Source organism: Ambystoma mexicanum, chromosome 3p (genome assembly GCF_040938575.1).
Source record: "Ambystoma mexicanum isolate Mex_15411 chromosome 3p, UKY_AmexF1_1, whole genome shotgun sequence".
NCBI classification, from domain to species: domain Eukaryota; kingdom Metazoa; phylum Chordata; class Amphibia; order Caudata; family Ambystomatidae; genus Ambystoma; species Ambystoma mexicanum.
Window position 1 is genome coordinate 616,101,343 of NC_090925.1, and position 21,315 is coordinate 616,122,657.

General features: G+C 46.5%; 1 protein-coding gene across 2 annotated transcripts in view; it reads left to right on the forward strand.

Moving 5' to 3' along the window:
• The first annotated feature begins 14,092 nt into the window (after positions 1 to 14,092).
• LOC138580659 (ankyrin repeat domain-containing protein SOWAHA-like) overlaps positions 14,093 to 21,315 on the forward strand; it is a 228,044-nt gene continuing 220,821 nt past the window's right edge. For both annotated transcript variants that reach the window (XM_069651375.1, XM_069651376.1), the window contains exons 1-2: positions 14,093 to 14,229; positions 16,413 to 16,976. In XM_069651375.1, coding sequence (XP_069507476.1) covers positions 16,850 to 16,976 — 127 coding nt within the window. In that variant the 5' untranslated portion in view covers positions 14,093 to 14,229; positions 16,413 to 16,849. The remainder of the gene's footprint in view (positions 14,230 to 16,412; positions 16,977 to 21,315) is intronic.

Below are 21,315 nucleotides of genomic sequence, written 5' to 3' on the forward strand. Positions count from 1 at the left end.
GGGATTGTGGGAGTTGTAGGTTTTCCTTGAGATCATGGAAAAACCACATAGGTTTCTGTCCGGATGAATGGGGTAAATGTTTTGTGATAGGTGAATGGATTTTTAATTGTGTTTTCATTTCCCTGGTTGTTGTGTTCTTTTTCTTACAGAAAGGTACTGGGGTATGATGGACTCTGCTGACAATATCCCATTACAACTGAGGTGATGTCGTATAGGTATGTATTAGAACGGGAGGAATATGTCTTCTTGCCCAAGGGTGTGTCTCCAATAGTCCCCAAGGACCCCCTGCCGAGGTGGTCCTCCCATGCTCGTCCGCCCCCAGGGTTGGGATCCAAGAGCGGTGGCCCTCCTCTGGCCACCTGAATGTGACAATAACTTCTGTGTAAAATTCCTTTTTACTCACGAGTAATAGTCTTCATTTCTTTGCTTTCAGTAGTCCTTGAACAGGCAACAGAAGTATTGGGTGTGTCTCCCTCAGGGCGCTGAGAGGCCACAAAAGTGGGTTCTGAGGCCCCCGTGGGCGGCACCCTCGGGAAACCCTCTGGGGGATAAAACTCGGCAGTAAGTATTTGGGTTCTTGTGCGATGATAGCTGTTCTTGCCGCGATGTCCCAAATAGGCAAATGAGGCAGAACTCTCAATGCTGGAATCCGAGAAGAACCACAACACGGAGGAAGGAGGTTCAGAACTGCAGCGGTACCTGAAAGGAAGGCAGGCGGAAGCGTTGGCAGAAGGTAGAGAGCAGGTAAGCAGAAGGCTACCAACCGGAGCGTAGCAGTAGAAGGAAAAAAGGTAAAAGAGCAGATGTAATGGAGAGGAGGATTAGTTTGGACAAAGTCCAGGAGGAAGTAAAGAAAGAGGGAAAACTGTCGGGAAAAGGCAAAAATAAGCAAGGATAATGCAAGTAGTAAGCAGAGCAAAGTAGCAATGCACCTACCCGACCGGCTAAAGTTCCATTATAGGATCGGGTAGGTGCTGATCGTGGCCATCTTGGGAAACACTAGACGGGTGTTTCAACTTGGTTTTCAGGAACCCAAATAGGCGCCATCTTGAAGTGTTTTTCAGATAACCCGGATGTTGTCTTTTCCATCGGATCCATAGGGATCTTTGAGATCCTCCAACACTGAACAAAGTATACCCGGGAATAGCCTTGGAGAAACACCTCAGGTTTCTCACATAGCACACCTAAATTCGATTTTAGCCAAAAGTGTGAGATAAAAGAGGGATATTCCTGGCAGAAAAGTAAACCAGGATATCAAGAGTTTTCAGTTGGGAGTTTCCTGGCAGCTGAGTATACCAGGAAACTCAATTTGAACTGTTGTGTTGAAGAGAGATTTGATCATATTAAGTTATAACTTCGATTGAACATTTTGTCAACCAGAAACCTTAAAAAGATTTACCATTTACCATACTTGAATCACTGTTGTGGAAAAGACATTTTGTTTTACCATTCTGAGAAACTAGGAAAGATTTCCTCTTTTCAATTAGTCTTGTGGAAGGAACATTTGTTTTGCCATCCTGAGGATAGTAGTAAGTATAAGAAGACATTGGTTATGCTTTTAAGAGACTGGTCTTGACACAAAACACTGTGAACCATTTACTTGAAATAATCCAGGGGAAGAGAACCAACCCCTGGTTATAAAGATTGTTTGGTTGAAGTTATAGGTTTGATTTATTGCACATATTTGAGTTTAATTTTGAAACATGTACCTTGCACTGTTTAATTGTGTATCTTAGTGTGAGGGTCAGATTGAGTTTGGACACAAAGTCCTCCTACTTTAGTTTTAGTTTCATAGGAAGGGCCACTCACATTAGGATAGGGAAAGTTAGGCCCTTTTTTTTAAAAATAAAATGACTAATGTTGAGAAAGTTACCACTTTGCGACCACCTCTCATTTCTGACCCATCAAATGAAACTCGCACTTGTCCAGTTCACAGAAGATATAGTTATCTTGATGCCGTTTTAATGCAGTCAGGACATGCGATGCATGGTCAGTGAGGAAAAAAAACAATATATCATCCAGATAAATGATAACTGAATGGAGTAGGTCCCCCTAGACACACACATCCCCAACCACCAATACACTGATGACGCACAGCTACACCTCGAGATCGACTCCATCAAGGACATCCATAGGCTCAAAACCTGCCTATCGCTGATCCAGTCTTGGATGTCCACTGCATACTTGAAGCTCAACTCCTACAAGATCGAATTCCTACTCCTCACCAACAACACCAAGCACCCATACATACAGACCTGGCTATCAACCATGAACTCTGAGGGCTTGACACCAGAGTTCAACTACTGCACCAAGTCCCTCGGGTTCCACATCGACGAACACCTCTCCTTCAAGATACACATAGTTAAGAAAACTCAGACAGCTTTTTATTGGCTCTCCCTCTTGCGGAAAGTCAAGTTCTTCCTCCCTCTGGGCAGCTTTAGATTCACTGTTCAATCATAGTTCCTATCCCACCTGGCTTGTGGCAATGCACTCCTCGAAGGCCTCCTGTTGCCCCTGTATGCCCCTGAGAAGTGTCCTACACGCAGATGCATGCCTCATCAAGGGTCTATGCAGATATGACCACATCACGCCGGTCCTCATCGACCTTCACTGGCTCCCACTGCACGCACAAATCACCTTAAAGTCTTGCTGCATCATCTATAAGGAAGTCACCCAGCTAACTTGCAGAGAAACTTAGCATCTCCATCAGACAGTGGACCACCAGAAGCCAGGACGCGTGCAGATTTGCAATCCACTGCTGCAAAAAGCAAAGGACCAGAAAAGCCTTCTCTGCCTACACCCCAAGACTATAGAACCTCCTCCCCATCGAGGTCAGACTTGCCCACATGCTCCTACAATTCAGAAAAAAAACTCAAGACTCACCTCTTTAATGAGTCTCCTCCTCAACACCTAGGCCATCACATTGCCACTCATGCCACCTGACTCGCTAGACGCTGCCTGTCCTCTCCTCCTCGCCACCCGGTACATCTGTACCCCTTCTCTGTTCCCCTCTGTATCTAAACCGTGCTGTACATCTGTTCTGTTGTTACCTCTGAAAAACGCTCTGTTATGTATCTGTATTGTTGTATACCTCTGTAAAGCGCTGTGTTGCTTCTCGAAGCTAGTGTGAAGAATCCTACGGATTCCTCACTAAAACCCTGCTTAAAGTCTCCTAACAGTTGGCCTGGGTAGGCAGGCGCTTCCTGATCCTGACCTTGGAGGTGGATGTACTGCGGGAGCATCACCTGGGAGGAGACAGGGCCCAGGGTGGTGAGGAGATTCCGTGGGATGAGACACCGTATTTTTCCTCTGAAAATAAGTGCCTTTCTGGATTGCCAAAACAGGTGATGGCATATTGCCATTATAGTATCCACCACCCACATGTAAGATCTGTGACCCTGGGTACAATATAAAATCTGAGCAAGCCCTGTCAACGAAAATATCCTTTTTTTTTTAAATACCCTCCTTACTCCTGAAAGTATAATGTAAAAGGATCTAGACAAAATGCCTTAAATCAGATGTCTTCCTCTGTAACAACTAATTCTGACAGTTCATCTTTAAAAACATTTTAGGGAAGTAATGCTGCTGTCACGAGTTGTGGACTTTATAGTTTCAAGAGTCAACAACAGGTGAAACAGCCCCCCTCCTTGTCGTTAACTGGTGCTTCTTTCCAAGCAATGAATCTGAATTTCCTCACAAGAGCGCAGCCTCCAGGATAGAAACAACACCTGACAGGCTAGGGGCTTGAATGGAAAGGCAGGAGCGACAGCAGAGCTGTAAGCGAGGAAGAACAAATACAAACAATGAATACAACGAGGAGGGAACCGTACTGGTTTCCAGCAACACCCCCAAAGCACCCTACTCTTACCTGTTGCTCAGTAATGTGAAGCGGAAAACCTACTTGCTGTGGTGCAAGCAACCAAGGCAGAAGGATTTGCAGTAGATGGGTACAGGAGATGATAGGTTCCTCCAGAAGGCGGTTCCAAACAGGAGACCCTGACCTGGACGGCACAAGGGCGTAACTAAGGGGAAGTACACAAAGTCACCAATGTCCAGGAAGGGAGAGGTGTCCCAGTGTCTGAAGTAATTCCAATGGAAACAGAAGAGAACCAACAGCAGGACATGAAGACACAGCAGAGCGTCCTGAAAGTAATCCATGAATGATGAGGTATTCCATTATCAAAAGTGAACAGGTGACCTCATCTGTTTTCTGCATAGCGTCCCGGAGGATGAGGCACCGGGCTGCAGTCTAACATTCTAGGAGTCCGTGGAAGAGGAGACAAGGCGATGGAAGGAGGTAAGGAGGAGCCTTCAGAAATGCGGGAGAGAGCAGCGTCAGCAGGTCACTAGATGTCAGGAAGAACTCACGCAGGAAAAAAGGGGCTGATGCAAAGGGTACCAAAGGGCAAGGCAAGAAAGTTACCAGTAGTCGAATGGCTGAGTTCAACAGGGGCCATGAAAACAATCCGAGGGAAGCCGAAAGCAGGACACAGGAAAGGACTAAAGCAGAGTGGACCCCGGAGTAGCGCAGCCAGGGGTCAATATTTAGGAATCAAGGATAACAGGATCAAAGGAGCAACTTTACTGTGGACAACCAACAACAGTGTAGGAGCACCATTGCTCTTCACGGAAGGAACTAAATAGATATTTCCGGATTAGGCGTGGAACACGCAGCGTACTGCATCCCACGTAGTCAAGCCACTGCAAGGCTGATGGGACTCGTAGTCTATTGCCTACAGCAAGACCGTCGTTGTGGGAGATGCCACGGCAGTCTCCAATTCCTTGAATACCACAACCGGGTGATGTTAGGAGAACCCAGAGGCATGACAGCTGCCTTTAAAATAACTAAATTGTTGAAAGAAACACCTTTGTTGAAGGGTACTACAAGTCTCAGCATCCCAGAAGTACTGGGACAAGGAAAAGAGCTGAAGAGGCAGGCTGCAGCAGTAGTCAGGCAATTAAGCTTAACAGCCCACACCTTAAGGAACCTGGGAGGCATAAGAGGCCCCCCTCAGATACAGGCAATTGGAAGGAGCTGGAATTGTGACTGGAATTTGAGCTGTAGCAGTTCTAGTATATGGAAGAAGGCTTACGGCTGGCAAACCAAGCAGAAGTGGGAGAACAAGAGGACGCCGGAATGTGGAGACTGCAGATTTCACCTGCTTGTTCTGAGAGGGTCATGTTCCCCCAAACTCTGAAGTGCAGAGGCTGTGCAGCAGAAAGCGTACAGGAGAGCTGTCTTTCCCCATGTGAGCCTGATTGCTATGGTTGCCGTGCAGAGAACGTTCTAGAGACCGAGGAATGGAGCAGTTGTTAAGCCGTGGGTGTCAGGAGTGAGAGGGGTTCCAGAAATGTGTGACCGGACCGGAGACATCTTTGCAGAGGAAGGGTGTGGGTCCCTAAGAAGCCAGAGGCAGTAGAAATTGTGGCAGAAGTCGGGAAAACAGTGTGATCACCCACAGAGTAAGTGTTAAAGTAGCCAGTGAGTGAAGCACTGTGTTCTAATACCTTTGCCGGCAAGAGTATCCAGTTCCGTGTTAACTCACATAAGAGTTAAAGCAAGTAGAACTTGTTAGTCGAAACCAAAATGCGTGAACAATGGAAAGTGTACAGAAGGCATGGTATCGACAGTAAGACAGACATAAGTGTTTATTGAACTTTCACAAGGGTGAGATAAACGCCCATCTACAGATGGGCGCAAGCTACCACCATCAAATAATAATAATGTAGTCCTAGTGGAGTCTTGTCAAATTGAAAGGGCCTATACTAAAAAACCTATTGCCAATCCTTACTGCTAATTTATAAATAATGTGGGGTGATGTTTATGAAAAAAAAAGAAGTGTTCACAAAATAATAAGTCAGGATATTCGGACCGTTGGCCTACCGTGCCCATGTTTTGAGTACGGGACAAGGCAGTTCATTCAAGCAAAGCACACACTCTGTCTTCTGTGGCACGAGGATACAGTTCCATTTACACAGTTCAAGATTTTCTGTGTCCAAGTCTCTTTACTTCTTGCACGTTTTTTGACTCAAAGGGCCTGGTATACAAAAACAACAAAAAAACATTATTTTCCTTTTTTCAGTATTCAATGTGGGTGTTCACCATGGATCCCCCTAAGCCATGCTCAAGTCCCTTTCAAAAGAAAGGTTCAACGTTGGATCCCCCTCTTCTGGGCTGAGATCCCTTTCAAACCAAGTTCAGATAATTCTTTATCAGGTGACTCAGGGTTCACCCCGGATCTCCCTCAGCTGGGCTCAGATGCCTTTCATTCACTCAGTTAGTCTCCCCCAGCTGGGCTCGGATCAATTGTGATGTACTTTAAATCATTGAAGACTTTCGAATGTGCACAGCATTCAGCTTGACCCGTTGCATGACCACTTAGATCTCAATATTACTTTTTCTCATACTCAGCATCAGTTGGATACCTAACGGAGACTTTTGATTGAGCCCCCATGTGGTGCCGGACTACTCCATGTATAGTATCTTTTCTTGGCCTCCCAAAGTTCAAAGTTATAAAGTTCAACTGCTCCTTTTGGTTTCCAATTATATCCGCGTCGCTCTTTGCAAATTCCTCACACACGGTTCTCTTTGTACAATGTTGCCGCTTGCAACCTTGGTTCAAAACACAAGCTGGTTGGGTGTCAGTCTCTCTGACTCCCCAGCTTTTCTGTCTTTTCTGATGCTGCTTTGTTGTTGGAGCCAAGGACAGTACCACAGCAGCAATTGCTCCTTCCCGCCTTGGTTATCGACGTGGGAGAGCCATGGGTAACTCTGACACACTGTGCAGGTTTGATCAGCCTTAGTTCCTGGTCTTCGGTTTCTTACTTTCCAAGGTTCACAAAAGTAACAGTCTTTAGAGGTCATGGGTACTTCCCTCCTTGCGACTCTCTCTGGTCTCGCCGTCTTTCTCCTTGTATTAAACTGCTGTTTCCTCGAGTGGCTTGCCTTGCTCAGAGTGTGCTTTCATGCTCTGCCTTTTATCTGTGTGGGGAAGTGTGATGGAAGTCAGGTGTGTGTAATAATCCGTAATTGCCTTACCTTACCTGTCAATGGTGTTGGGACACGTCAGTTATACGGTTCTGGGGTTAGTCCATTGTCGCTAACAATGAATTGTCCATGAGGAAGTGTTTGTGTCGGAAAGGAGGGGCGGGGGTTGAATTCCTAGGTATCCTACCTGATAGAATGGGGAAACAGTGTTATTGGGAAGGGGATACTGCGTCTCACCCTCCGGTGTCCCACTTCCACTCCCTGAGGACCCCTCATCCAGGTGATCCTCCCGCACTGGTCCACCCCAGGACCTGGATCCAAAAGCGATGGCCATGTCCTGGCCACCTGGATGACAGATCCCCGGGGAATAGCGGGTGAGACACCTTCAGGTTTCTCACGAACTGTACCACTCTTGTATAACGTGAAAGATCTTTTACCTGTGTGAGAGCTAACGTTGTTTAAAACCATTGTTAACACTTTAAAAGACTTTTATTACATGAAGGAGTGGTTGCATGTCCCTAATTAAGGTGAGGGAGCGCTGTGAATACCATTACCGAATATCTACCCTTGACAATGCAATTATTGAAACCTTTAACTTGTGAAAACTACATGAAGGAGTGGTTGTGTGTGCCTAATTTTGATTCCTAGAGGTGGACTGAACTCTATCTTTCACACAGGGATACAATTAAATACAAGTCTTTAAACCTTGTAATCTACGTTAAGAAGTGGTCACATGTGCCTAATTGTGATTTCTAACGAAAGCCTGAACTCTGTTCCTTCCTTTAACACGGCATACCTTTCAGTTCTAAGAAGTTAAAGTGTATAAATTATTGAAGAAGAGAACAAGCATTGCCCAAGCCAAGAGTCTCCCCATATTAATAGGGAAACCAACCTTTCTCAGAGTTGAAAATCAATCTAACTATACTGGGAAGTTAACAACAGTTTATTGGCCTAGGATAAAAGTGTGCAAGCATTACCTGGAGCTAAGAGAGTGGTGTCAACGGATCTGGGTAATTACTTGGGCTGATAACTGGCAGAAAGGTGTACGTAAGGTTGGGGAAGGGAAACTGGCTGCTTGTAAAGACTATTTTGAGGTTGACACAACCTGTAGTGCCAGAAGCTGTAGAAGACAGAGAAAAGTGTGTCTTAAGGCAAACCCAGGCTGTGGCAAGTCTTCTTGAAGAAGTGACAAAAGCATTGTGGCTGGGATTACCATTGGTGCTATTTGTGGAAGTTGAAAGAGGACATTTCACCAAAGAGAAGAGATTTGCCATCATTGGAACTTTGGTTAACACATTTTTACATTGACTTTGAAATGTCAAGAACTGATTTGAGACATTTCTTTCTTTGGTTGAACCTTAATAGAACCGACTTTCAATCCTGCAGAAGGGAAATTACCCAGGACATTAGAAGGTTATTCAAAGGCTGTGAATGGTGTTCATGTTATGTTGTATTGCCATAAGAAGGTTATTCAAAGACTGTGAATGGTGTTCATGTTATGTTGTATTGCCATATATTTATTTTGTGTATTTTTTTGCTTAGTGTGAGGGCCAGTTATCCTGTGTTAGAGTGTTGCCCCCAGCTTTGGTTAGGCTGGGAAATACTCAGCAGAGTAGGGAGATTGAGGCATTTTTTATTATATTTTGTTTAATAAAATGGCATATGCTGATAAATCCTCAAACAGCCCGCATTACTGACCCCTCACACTAGGTTTCTGATGAATAAATACCACAATAATAAAGGTTGGCGAACACATGGTCCATAAAATGCTGAAAGACAGCAGGAGCATTAGAAAGGCCACATGGCGTGGCTCTGTACTCATAATGTCTGAAGTGGGTGCGAAAGGCGTCTTCCATTCATCTCCACAACGGATGCAAATGAGGTGATAAGCACCCCTGAGGTTAAGCTTTGTATAGATGGAGGCCCCTTTAACTGCTTCCAGGATATTCAGTATAAGGAGCATTGGATATCGATCGGGTACCGTGATCTTATTGAGCCCACAAAAATGTATAGATGGGTGAACCCCAGTGGTGTTCTTCTTTGGGATGAAGAACAAGGATGCTCCTGCAGGAGACTTAGAGTCGGCAATAAGTCCATTCTTCAGGTTGGTCGGTAGATATTCTTTCAGAACCTCCTTTTCTCTTTCTGATAATATATTCTTGCGACCAAAGGGTACTGGTCTATACGGCAGGAGTTCGATAACACAATCATCCCAACAAGGTGGCAGTTCCTTGTATTAAAGATCGGAAAATACGTCCCAATAACCCTGATACGACTCTGGTATGGCTTGGACATTATCAACTAAGGTGGCAGGAGTCATCTGTGGCCTAGATGAAGTAGAATAATGCAGACCCACATATCTGTCTGCTAGAGAATGAGACACACAATATTCTGATCCAAGCAACCACGAACCGGCTGTCCAATTGGCATAAGGATTGTGACACCACAATCAAGGTGATCCTAAAATGATAGGATAATGGGCTGCCTTTATGATGTCAAATGAGAACTGTTCAGTGTGATAATTATGCATTATTAATGGTGAGGTCTGTTCTTTAACGGGACCCGAGATCAAGGAAGTCCTTTCCATGCCTTCCACAGGAATGATGATTTCCTTTGGGACTCTAGGAATCCCTTTGGCCTTGCCCCATTGGTCGTCTATGAACAGTCTCACTGTTCTGCAGTCAATCAATGCAGGTACGTTGATCAAATCCGATTCTGCGAGACACAAAGTAATCCTAATAACGACCATAGACTGGTTCATAAAGGACTGAGCCTGTTCTGGGGAACATGGCTGACCTTCCCAGATTATGGTTTCCTCTACGATCGGGAGTTGGCATTTCCAGGCCGTCTATGAGGCGCCAGAGGACAATCGCGTACAAGATGGCCCATGGACGCACTGTACATACATAAACCCTCTCGATGGCGTTCCCGCAAGCCATAGTCAATTTGCATCATAAGTGTAATCATTTCTGCTAGATTTGCAGAGCGAGGAATTCGAGAAACTTCATCTATCAGTTCTTCAGATATGCCTTTATTTTAATTTTATTTTTTACATTTATATAGCACACAGACAGCCCAGGGGCATTGTAGCGCTGTTACTTGCAGCAGGTTAAGTTACATTATGCATAGGTTACAACATTGAGTGCGGAGAAGTAATACATGTTATGCATAAAACGCACATAGTTCAAATATCCATATAGGGGATGGGCGTCATGGCAGTGGTAGGGTGAACAATGAACAATGTGATCAACGCATCATCTGGCCAATCTGTATCTGCAGCCATTTGTTTAAAGCGAGTCACATAGGCTAACCCATCCATGGACCTCATTTTAAGGTCCAACAATTGTTCCTGTGTCATGGCTCCAAGCGGATCCCTGTGGAGGATGTGGAAATGGATCCACCTAGCAGTGCCGACAAGTATAGAGCGCAACTTCCATCAATGGTCTGATCATTTGAAAGAAGGTGGATTGCCCTATTAAGCTAGCAGCGCTTTGGTGCGTTGCAACCCACTGTTTTCCTTCCTTAGACGCTAGTGCTTTTCCACCGTGCCTTTACTTCCCCATGTTCCTGCATCCTTCCGCTGGCATCCCCTTTCCTTTTGCCTTGTTTTCGCTGCTGCTCTCCTTACCCTTCCCTCTTTGGCTCACATTCTGCTTTCCTTGGTTGTTACGCGCTCCTTACAGATCTCCTCTCCTGCCTGACATATATCATTGCTCACTCTGCCATCTTTAGAGCTGGCTAAGAGGACTACCTTCTCCAATAGTTTTTTTTCAAGCAGATGCTCACCCCCCCCATCTATCAGACTATCCTTTCTGTGATCACTTGTGGCCGGCCGGTTACGATAGGCTGACACAGAGGCTGCGGGAAGCGATCGCCCCTATCTAAGCAAGCAGAGTTCCTTTTTAAGGAAGAAACCGAAGGGGCCCAGACAAGGAACAACTGCTGCCTCTCCTGCTGGCAGAGTTCAAGACACAGGTGAGGCTAAACATAGTCGTTATCCTGAGATTATCAGCTGATAAAGTAATTTCACGTCTTCCAAACATGGCTTGAACACCTGCGTAAGAATTCAATATGGGATTATTAGTAGGGGTGGCCCATGCCAAGGCCATACCCAAAAGGTGAGAAATCATGCGGCCCACTTTATCCCATTCTCAGAGAAAAAAGGCTGCTTTGAACAAAAAGTGCACTGTGCATGTATCCAAAAATGCTTTTAGTTTATGGGGGTTACCATCGTATTTCCCTCCTGGTAATGGCCCTGGTGGAATATCAACTGTCCCAGGAGAGCGTGCCACCTGTGGCCGTAAAGTAACATTCTCATGTTTTAAAGTCTGGACTTCTATTGTGAGGTTTTGAACAGCTGCAACCAATTGCTGCATATGATCCATAATGGAGCGGGCATCGCTATCTGTCATGAAACAAAGCGAAATACACTAACCTGATCAGATGCAGCAATGGAATTGAGAGCAGCACAGAGCGCCCAAGACATCTGCGTCCCTTATATAAGAAATGCAGGGACAACAGAAGCCTCAGGGAAACCCTCTGGGGGAAAAACCCCTGCAGGCGAAAGCACAGGACATTGGTGGAGTTGGATCCAGTTGTAGAGCTGAAGAGAAGTCGTGTCAGCAAGGCGGCAGAAACAGCAGATTCAGCATAAGCTAAGCAGTGGAGAAAGGCACCGGGCAGGCAAACAGCAGCGGAAAAGGTGTATTCGTAGAAGACGATCAGGATGACACTACGGATGATACAGAGAGTGTCAGAATGGAGAGGGCAGGGTCCCACAAGAGACATTGTAAAGACAGAGTACAAAAAAAAAGCAAAGGACTAGAATAAGGAACCTAAAACCGAAACTCACGGAGTGTCAATGCTATAAAATTAGCGACGCATTGGTCTCTCGGGTTTCACCTTCTATAAAGACTTCCTTGTTCGGGGAGCTGATGCCGCATAACGTCAGCACGTGGCTCAGCATACACTGACCGCTGCACTGCAATCACGTGGCCATGCTGGACAGAGCCAGCGCAGAGGGAAGCCTAGCACAATGGACCCGCCACCACCTATATCAGAATGACCTTTGCTTAATATGGATCATGACAGCTCCAACAGTAGTTTACCCCCACTTTGTGGTACAGCGACTGGCGGATAGAACTCAACACCAGCAAGACAACTGCAACGCTGTTCACCAGAAAGAAGATCAAGGAGCACCCACACATCAGCCTCAACGGGGAGACCATCAAAAGGGAGAGCAGCAGCCGCTACCTCGGTGTGACCCTGGACAGTAAACTCAACTGGGAAAGCCACATTGAGAATACTCAGCAGAAGGCAACAGGAAAGATGGCAGCACTGTACCCACTCCTGAAGAGCAAGTCCATGCCACTCCGGACAAAGATCAACGTCTACAAGGCGATCATCAGACCAACCCTGACTTATGCCTCCCCAGCATGGATGACCTGCCATGAGCGACACCGGAAGAGTCTTCAGATAGTCCAGAACAAGGCCCTGCGGATATCGTCCGGAGCACCAATCTTCACAAGGATAGCAGACCTTCACAGAGACCTGGACATCGAGATGTTGGATGAACATCTAGCGAAGCTGAGTAAGAACTTCTGCCAAGAACTGGATCAGAACCTGAACCCTCTGATCAGAAGACTCACTGCCACCACTGCAAACCCCTTCGACCGCTACCCGCGGCCCATCACTGCGAAGACCCTGTGAAACCAGCCCTACTGTGACAAGACCACACAGACCAAGAAGAATACAAACCCACGACTACACACTCAACCCGAGAAGATGGAGTAATGAGGCTCAAGCCTCGGTATCCAAAAAATCACCGCTGATGGATAAAAATCTATCAGCAAGAAGAAGAACAAGCGCTCGCGCGCCCCTGCCAACAAATGCAACACTCCTGTGTCAGTCTGCTATCTCCACACCCTCACGATACCCATACTCGGGTATGACACATATTTCCAGATGATCTTGCCACCAGGTGATAGTGTACAATTATGATTTTGAATCAGAGGTGTAGATTTAAATGACACCACTGTCCGCAGTTACTTTGCTGTCAGCTGCCAAACATGGCATCTTTGATCTCTGAACCTGCTCTGTGCCACTGGCGAGCAGCAAGCATATACAGCAGGGCACAGGTGTACATTATGTTTTGGCATGTAGTTTAATGAAAGGGGGGAGGTCTGTTTAGCAGACCACCCCTTCTGAGATGAATTCCCTTTATCATTTAATAACAATAATACAAGTCTGGGTTTTCACACCCTTGCCAGATGGCAACCCTTCGCACCCATGTTGACCCGCCTATTCAAAGTGTGCCTTTTCTTTACATTTCATTCCTTTCATCCATATCCAGCTACTGTTTTCTTCTTCATTTTATATTCCCTTTCTACTGCCTGCTCTTCCCATGCCTCTTTTTATTCGCCGCGTTCTGTATCTAGATCTCTTGATTCCCGGTGATGTTACTGGCTTACTGCCGTATCATTCTCCTCTACCCTCTCTGCTTTCTTAGCCCTCCACGCCATCCCGTCTCTTTCTGTGCCTACCCCGTCTTCTCCCATCCTTTTCCGTCCATCTCTCTACCTCTCTCATGCCCATCCACCCCCTCCTCTGACTTTTTTCTCCCATTATTCACCCGTCTCGTTATTTTTTCCTTCTGCTTAGGTGGTTCTCAGGTTTGTCCAAATCATCCGGGGAGGCGTGGCTCACCCGGTCCTTTTTTTTCTCGTTTGGATGCGGGGTCTTTTTCCCGTTATTTTCTTTCTGCACCCTAAATGAAGGCGTTTACTACAACTCCCATAATGCAAACGAAATAACCAGTAGCTGCACTCGAGACTATGAACTAATTAGAGAGCTCTGGTCCTCCGTCTCTCTCCCTCTCTTCATTCCTCTACTCCTTTCCTCACAAGCGCTTCTCTTCCATATCTTCTGCCCCCTTCACTTCCAACTAGTCAACTATTCCTTTAATATTCCAAGGTATAATGTGTAGAACGTGACCTCCACCCTTATTTACAGTCCTCCCTCAGTGACATCCTTTTCCTTCCTCCGTTATCTGGCGATTGTGTTCCAATGCGTGCATGCGTAATGAACGGCGCGGACTCCGCTGCTTGACGCACGCGCACTGCCGGAGACACCCACGTACCCAGGCAATCTGGAACAGTTTGAAGAAGAAGGGGGGGGGTTGTACCGAGCCTTTGCGCGTGCACGTGGGTAGCTTTGAACTTTTACGCGTGCTCGGTCTGAAGGTAACTACAATTTGCACCCGAGACTGTGGGGGGAGTTCAGAGGGGAGGGTGAACGCTGGGTAGGATTGTGTTCTTTCTTTTACGGATTGACGGTTCAGAACGTTCTGCAGCGGGTTTAGTTAGCTCGCGTTATGAGTCGCTTGGATTCCTTGATGTCGCGGATTGCGATGCGTAGTGCTTATCGGGACCGGGTTCTCCGATCAATTAACCGACCTAGGTTCTGGTCCACAAGACCGTATCTTGGCAGATACAGCTGCAGTTAGTAGTAGCTTGTACGTGTGTTCCTTGCAGGGACTAGCTGCCGATCCTTGTTTCTGATTCGCTATCCCGGGTTTGGCAGGCAAGTTAGAGGGGAACAGCTGGCCCAGAGTTCTAATTTCGGGAGTAAGATGGCCAGATTTTGATAGGTTTTGCGGGGAGTTCGGACATAAACTGTATACATCGCCAATGGTTCACCTCGCAGGCGTTGTTCAACTTGTTACCATGGATTGGCTCGTTAGCCGGGTTGAGTAGTAGGCATTAGTTGATGTTATGATTCTGACCCGCCCAGCGGTTAGATGGTCATTGGTTTTGACCCCTCCTCCCCCAATGGCTTATTCTCAAAGTTCTGGATCGTGGTTGAGATCCTCCAAATGGGTTAAGTGGACCATGTTTGAGATTTCCTGGGGGTAAATTGGCTTTTAAATCAGATCTGCATGTGGTTAGCAGGTTCCTTGTCCTGACCCACTGGGTTCAGGTGGCACAGTGCTCTGGTTTAGGTTAGGACCCACATTGCAAGCGGATGGTGTTGCTCCTCTAGAGACCATAACAAATGGATTTGCTGGGGAATTGCTCTGACCCACTTGGGTTACTTGTCCCAGAATCTGACTCCCGGAAGTTAGCTGCCCCAAGTTTGAACCTGCAGTAGTGTGCTGGCTCCTGGTTCTTACTCACACAGGGATTCGTTTGCCCATGGTTTGACAACCTGATGTTTGCTGTCCCAGGGTCCTCTCACTCAGGATTTCTTACTCATGGTTCTACAACACATGTGGGGGTGAACCCATGGTTCTGAGATACAAAGATTAACAGGCACATTTTCTGACCTGTTGTGTGGGTGTCTTTGCTTGTTGTGGCTCTGCTCATTAGAGGTTGGCTGGCCTGTGGATTCTACTCTCAGCCTATTTTGCCAGTGGTACTGAAACTCTTGGGTTAGCTGGCCCATAGTTCACCCTGCTCCTTATTCAGCTTTACTATGGTTCTGTCTCGCAGTAGGTATCTGGTTCATGTTTCTGACCAGCATGTGGTAGTTGGCATGGGTCCTGTCAAACCTGAGAGGTGTCCCGAGTTCTGACACACAGGGGTTAGTTGGCACTTGTCTGACTAACGAGATGTCTCTGTTCCATGCTTGTAATGTAAAGGTCATGATTTGCTTATTTTTTTTCAGACAGAAGATAGCAAAAACATTGCATTGATCCACATGGGCTAGATAGCTCTTACATACTCAAGTTAGTTGACCCAGGGTTTCGACTGTGTTAGATGGAATAGGTTTGTCCTGCAAGTATAAGTAGGCTCTGGTATTGACATTCAATAGTTTGTTGTCCTGTGGTTCTAATGGGTAGAATGTCACCTGCCCAAGTGTTAGGTTGTCCATTGGTTTGACCTGTAAGGATAGCTAGGTTACTGGTTTAACCCGCTGAGGATAACTGCCCCATAGTTCTGGCCTGTGGGCTGTCATTCTTTCTTGTGAGTTTGACCTGCAGTGTTTTGCAGACCTTTGGTTCTAACCCGCATTGACATGCTGGCCCATGATGCTGACTCACAGGGGTTACTGGCCCCATGATTCGGACCTTCACGTTTTAGCTGGTTCACTGATCTGACCAATTAGTGTTAGCTGGCATAGTGACTGTGACCCACTTGAGTTAACGAACCTGAGGGTCTGACCCACTGGAGTTGACTGGCCATTGATTTTGACCTGTCGGGGTTTGCTGCCCATGGTTCTAATCTAGAGTGGTTAGCTGATTTTGACCGTGGGTTTTAGCTGTCGTGTTTTGTGAAGAGAGGGGGCTCTCATTTATCTATATGTTGGTCTAAGGGAGGTTTCGAGCAATTCGATGTTACTTGAGAGAAAACATGTCTCATTTGCTTTGGACTATTGTGCAGAGATGTGGTTCTGATTATTTTTTTTTTTTCCGATGTGTTTGCAGGAACATTGGACTTGTCATTTGGATCGAGAAACAATTCATTGGGCGTTGCAATTTTGTAGAATTTTTCTGGAAAATGTTATGAGCCGTTGGAATGTTCTTTTGCACTCATTTCTAGATGCTTTTTGGCAACCCCATTCTTCATATCCAAATCCCGTTTTTGTTTGTTGGGCCATGTTTAATCTGCAGCAGTATTTTGGCCCTCAGTGCTGACCTCATGGTTCAGGAATCGTTGACGGAGACTCGTTTAGAGTGCTTGCACTTGGGATAGTGTGCCAAGGATTTGACGCCTGGATGATTGTGAGTGGGACTTTGCACTCTTGGGCACTACAAGCAAGCAAGCCCCCTGTACGCAATACTTTGCCTGCGAATTTGAGCTTCGTAGCTTCCTTCCCCTCTGGGGGTATTGCTGGCTCTGTGACATAGTTGACTGCCAGGATATGATGGAAGCGCTCAGCGAGGAAGAACTTCTGCAGTTCCTATGCGAGGAAGGTGGAAAAGCCAAGAACTCGGAACTGCTGACGCGATACCAAACGCTCATCAACCACCTTGACCCCCAGCTCCGAGGTAACGGGCCCATGTGGTGGGTGCTGTGTGGGTGAGGGAATGGGTTTGCTCTCTGCCCTCTCTGCTGTCTGTATTGTTCCTCTTGCTTTCAGTTTTCTATCACTCCCCTTGCACCTTTTGCAGTTTTCACGCTTCTAAATAAGCTTCTGTTGGTTTCCTGGCTTGGTGATGAGTGCTTAAGATTAGTGCACTGAGCGCCATACTTTAGACCCAGTGCAGGACGGCATCAGTCGTTACTAGTGAGTACTTGATCCTTTTGGTCAAGAGTTTATGTGTAATCAGTATTTAGAACTATGGGTAGCTTTTCGCTTACCCGCTGAATGGATGTTTAGGGCTGTGCCTCTGGTCAACATGACCCTGGAAGTGAACCCTGGGCTCTGTGAATTTTTTTCGGGCCTCTGCACCGGGTAGATATTTATGCTTTTTGATCGTTTTTAAGACTGCTTTGTGCTACCCCCTTGGGCTGTGTCCCTGCCTAAGAGTGGGATCCAGGTTTATGTTTCTGCTCACAAGTTGTGATTTTGGGTCACGTCTTTCCCCCTTATAGTTGGAATGACACCCTGGCCTGTTTTCTTCAGACCTGCCGTTAGAACATACGCCGTGTCCCTCCCTTCAGACTGAGATCCTCTGCTACTTGCATGCCCTCGGAGTCCCGCTCTGGGTTAGGTTTCTGCCCTAAATCCTCATAATGAGACGCCAGACTACGTGTCTGCCCTCGGATAGATACAGTGGGCTATGCCTCTGTCTGCAGTTCTCAGAAGCAGTCTGTGGGCTATGTGTAGAACCAGGATCCTGGGCATGATACCTCTGACAGTGCCTGCCATTGAATCACCTTTGGGTGGAGTCCAGGGGCTTTGTGCCTGCCCCCAGGTCAGCCAAATGTTTATTGGGATCGAAGTCTGCTACAGTGCTCACTGAGTGAGACTTTGGGTTGTATGCCAGTCCTTGAACTTAACAGCCTAAGGACTAATTCTGCGTGAATTCCATGTGTCTTCCAGCCTGAGACCTTTGAGTAAAGTATGGACAGTGCCTGTGAATGGACATAATCTGAAGTGCTCTTGAGCAGCAGCCTTACCGAAAATTGTTGACCTGTGTGCAAGTGGGTCTGTGTAGTTCCGTTGCACACTATGAGGGTGGGTAGGTCTGTGTGACCATGAGTAGCGTGAGGGGGAGTCAATTAATTTTCTAAGTTTGGGTAGTGCTATGGTACTTGTCTCCAAACAGTTTTGGATAAAGGGTAAGGGGTTCTCTGCTTTAGTGGCATTGGGCACATTTTTGGTACAATCTTTTCTAAAAGGCTTCCGGGCAGTGTGCAAATTGCTCTCTTAGATGATTTTTTTTCCAGCAGTATTAGACTTGATCTCTTGATCTAGGACTTGTGGGCATTGTGATAGTATCTGTTCGCTAAGGCCTTTGCACATTGTGGGAGTGGATCTCTTCTAAGTCGGTTGAACAGGCTAGTGTGTCTGCTATGTGGCTTTGGAGAAATATGCCAGTGGGTCTCTGGCTTTCGAACAGCGTGTTTGGTCTTGGCTTTTAAGGCATTGAGTCTTTTGAGTTCTTTTTGGCAATGTGAGGGTAGATTTGTCTGTAATACTTTGGTCTGTGTGTGTATCCATCCATTCAGTAGGAAGTGTGGGCATTGTATGAGCCAGTTTCTAATGGAGGCGTGTTGTGTCTGGCGATCCCATCTAGTGCTTTGGACATCATGTCAATTCTCATGAGCTAACGTGGTGTGAAGACATCCTTATTTTGTGTTTCATGTGTCCACAGCAATGTTTGCTCCATCGTGTATAGCATTTGTTTCATCATGTATTGCATTTCACCATGTGTTTGTGTTACTGACCAACATATGTTTTCTCATGTCTTGAGAGTAGTGGCAATTAGGTGAAAGAGAGTAGGGAAGATTGAGAGAGTCAGTCATTGGTTAATAGGAAGACGGGTATTGGTCTTCCAGGATTGACAATAACAGCTCAATTAAGAGTGTGTTGGGCTACCAAGTATATGCATGGAGGTTGTATGGCCTTTTCCTAAGCTCCCATTACCTATTCAAGTATGTATTCCTAATCCTCTCTCCGGTGACCCTGACTCCACATCCTCTCCCTAACCCCCTCCCCCATTGGTTGCCCCGGGGTAAACTGTATAATAAGCATCGCGAACCTGTGCCAACCAAGGTGGGAGGTTCGTACTCCCCTTGGCTTCCATCATTATATGAGGGGTTGCGGAAACCCCTTCAGGTGTGACAGGACACCTGACACCATCGCCCGTTCTTAGTCCCCTTCACCCTCCTTCCCACTATCACTCTCATTCATATATGCACACACACACCTAGCACCAGACCCCTCCTTACTTTCCATGCCCCCTTTTTCTCCACTTCCGCATACGCGCAGCAAGCGCATACTTTTCTGGACTGGCTGCCCTTCGGCAAATGTGGCTGTGAGGAATTCGTCCTTTTTCCCCAAGGGGGAGCCTCCCCCTTTGAGGATGGGGAGGTGAGCCCGCTCCACAACACCCTCCCTAGGTGTCGAGGCAACTGGGGCCCGAACGGGAGAGACTCCTCCTCTGGGGACTAAGATTCCCCTAACTGTGAGGAACTCCATGATGTCCTCCATGTGATGGCTTATATGGACTCCTAATACACCAGCACGTTATCAGTTCATGAACATAAAGTGAACCTATTTTCTCAACAACAAGAAACTGAGGATATCACTTTAAATCAGTCTCCAATGGTCTGTGCCTCGGATGCTGAACTGGGATGACAAACCAAAGAACTGGTGAGAGGAGGAGGAGAGCCAAGAGAGGGTGGAAAGCTGAGAATACCAGGGGAAGTCCCCCTGTACATAACAGAGCAGAAGGAGGCAGAGCTATTGCAGAACGCGGAGCCTGCGTAAGCCAGAGCAGCGTGTAACGAGAAATGCTGGGAGACATGCGAGTACTGAAGAAATCCAAACCAGTTGGAGCTGAGCGTTCGGTGGTGACGTGACCACGCAGCAATCGTGGTGGACAGCACAACGACACCACCACCAGTGGGAGGGAGCTACTCCAGAATCGAGTCCTGGCAGGCGAGCGCGGGACTCTTGAAACAGACTTTGCGGAAAGTGAACCGCAGAGCTTCCACTAAGCCAAGAGTCCAGGTACCATCAGCATTACCCCTAAAGATGGAAGGTAACACTGGGAACGGGAATACCAGAAAGTTAAAAGGGACTCAGTATAAGTTAAACAGAACTTTTCCCAGTACTTCAGGAAAAAGAACTGGAAATAAGCAGGTGAATTCATAGATTAATGAGATGAAGAGAAACACATAAATGGCAGAGTGGGAGAGAAATAGAGTTGGAATGGTCAACTCGTATCCCAAATGTAAGAGAGAACAGAAAACAGAGAGACATTTGAGGAGTCAAGCCTTGTGAGGTTTGAAAGGTAAATATCGTACACGAAGGAGCACCCCAGGAAGATGAACTATAATTGGGAGTTGAACAACCATAATTTCTGAGCGGAGAACCATATACAAGGGGGGGTCTGGAGTCCTACAAGAGAAGGGGAGAGAGAGAAGGAACTTGAGCAGAACATGGATAGTCTCTAGGAAAGAGGACAACAAAGCTACCAGTCTCCTAAAATAACTGGGAAACTTGGTCCAAAGGATAACCAGAGACTATTTACATATGGTCTATTGAGTAGAGCAATATCATCTAGAAAACCCTTATGTAAAACGCAGCACCCAGGAGAAGGAAGTCCTTCTTCTGGCCTTAGTTTTGTTTTGTTGTTTTTTTTAAAAAACTTTATTTTTTAATTTTCATTTAACATACAAAAGAACAAGAGAAACGAACTGTGCACCAAGTGGGCACCCACCCCCCCTATTGCCACCTTTGCAGTACAAGATATGCAATCAAATAAACAGAGAATCGGGTTATCCACAGCGTCTCGTGGACATATTGGATTGGTTAAGGTTAATGGGTCGAAGCGGGCAAAGAGGCACTTGTTGAAGAGGAGATTAAATAGTTCACATAGGGGCTCCATATGTCAGGTGGTCTCGCATGGAGTGGCAGAGTTTTAATGAACAGTGTCCTGACAGTAGGCTATGTCTCGCAGCCACATTTGGAAACTTGGAGGTTGGCCTCTTTCCCAGGTCATTGCCACTCTCCTTTTTGCTAGAACCAAGAGGAGACCCACTAATTTCCGTACATTAATCGAGACCCCGCTGGTGAGGCCAAGTAGTGCCGTCATGGGTCTTGCTCGATTGTCTCTCCTGCAATTTCTGTTATCGTCCCCCAATCCTCTCCCCAGTATCTATTTATTGCTGAACAATTCCACGCTAGGTGAAGGAAGTCAGCATCCTGAGCAC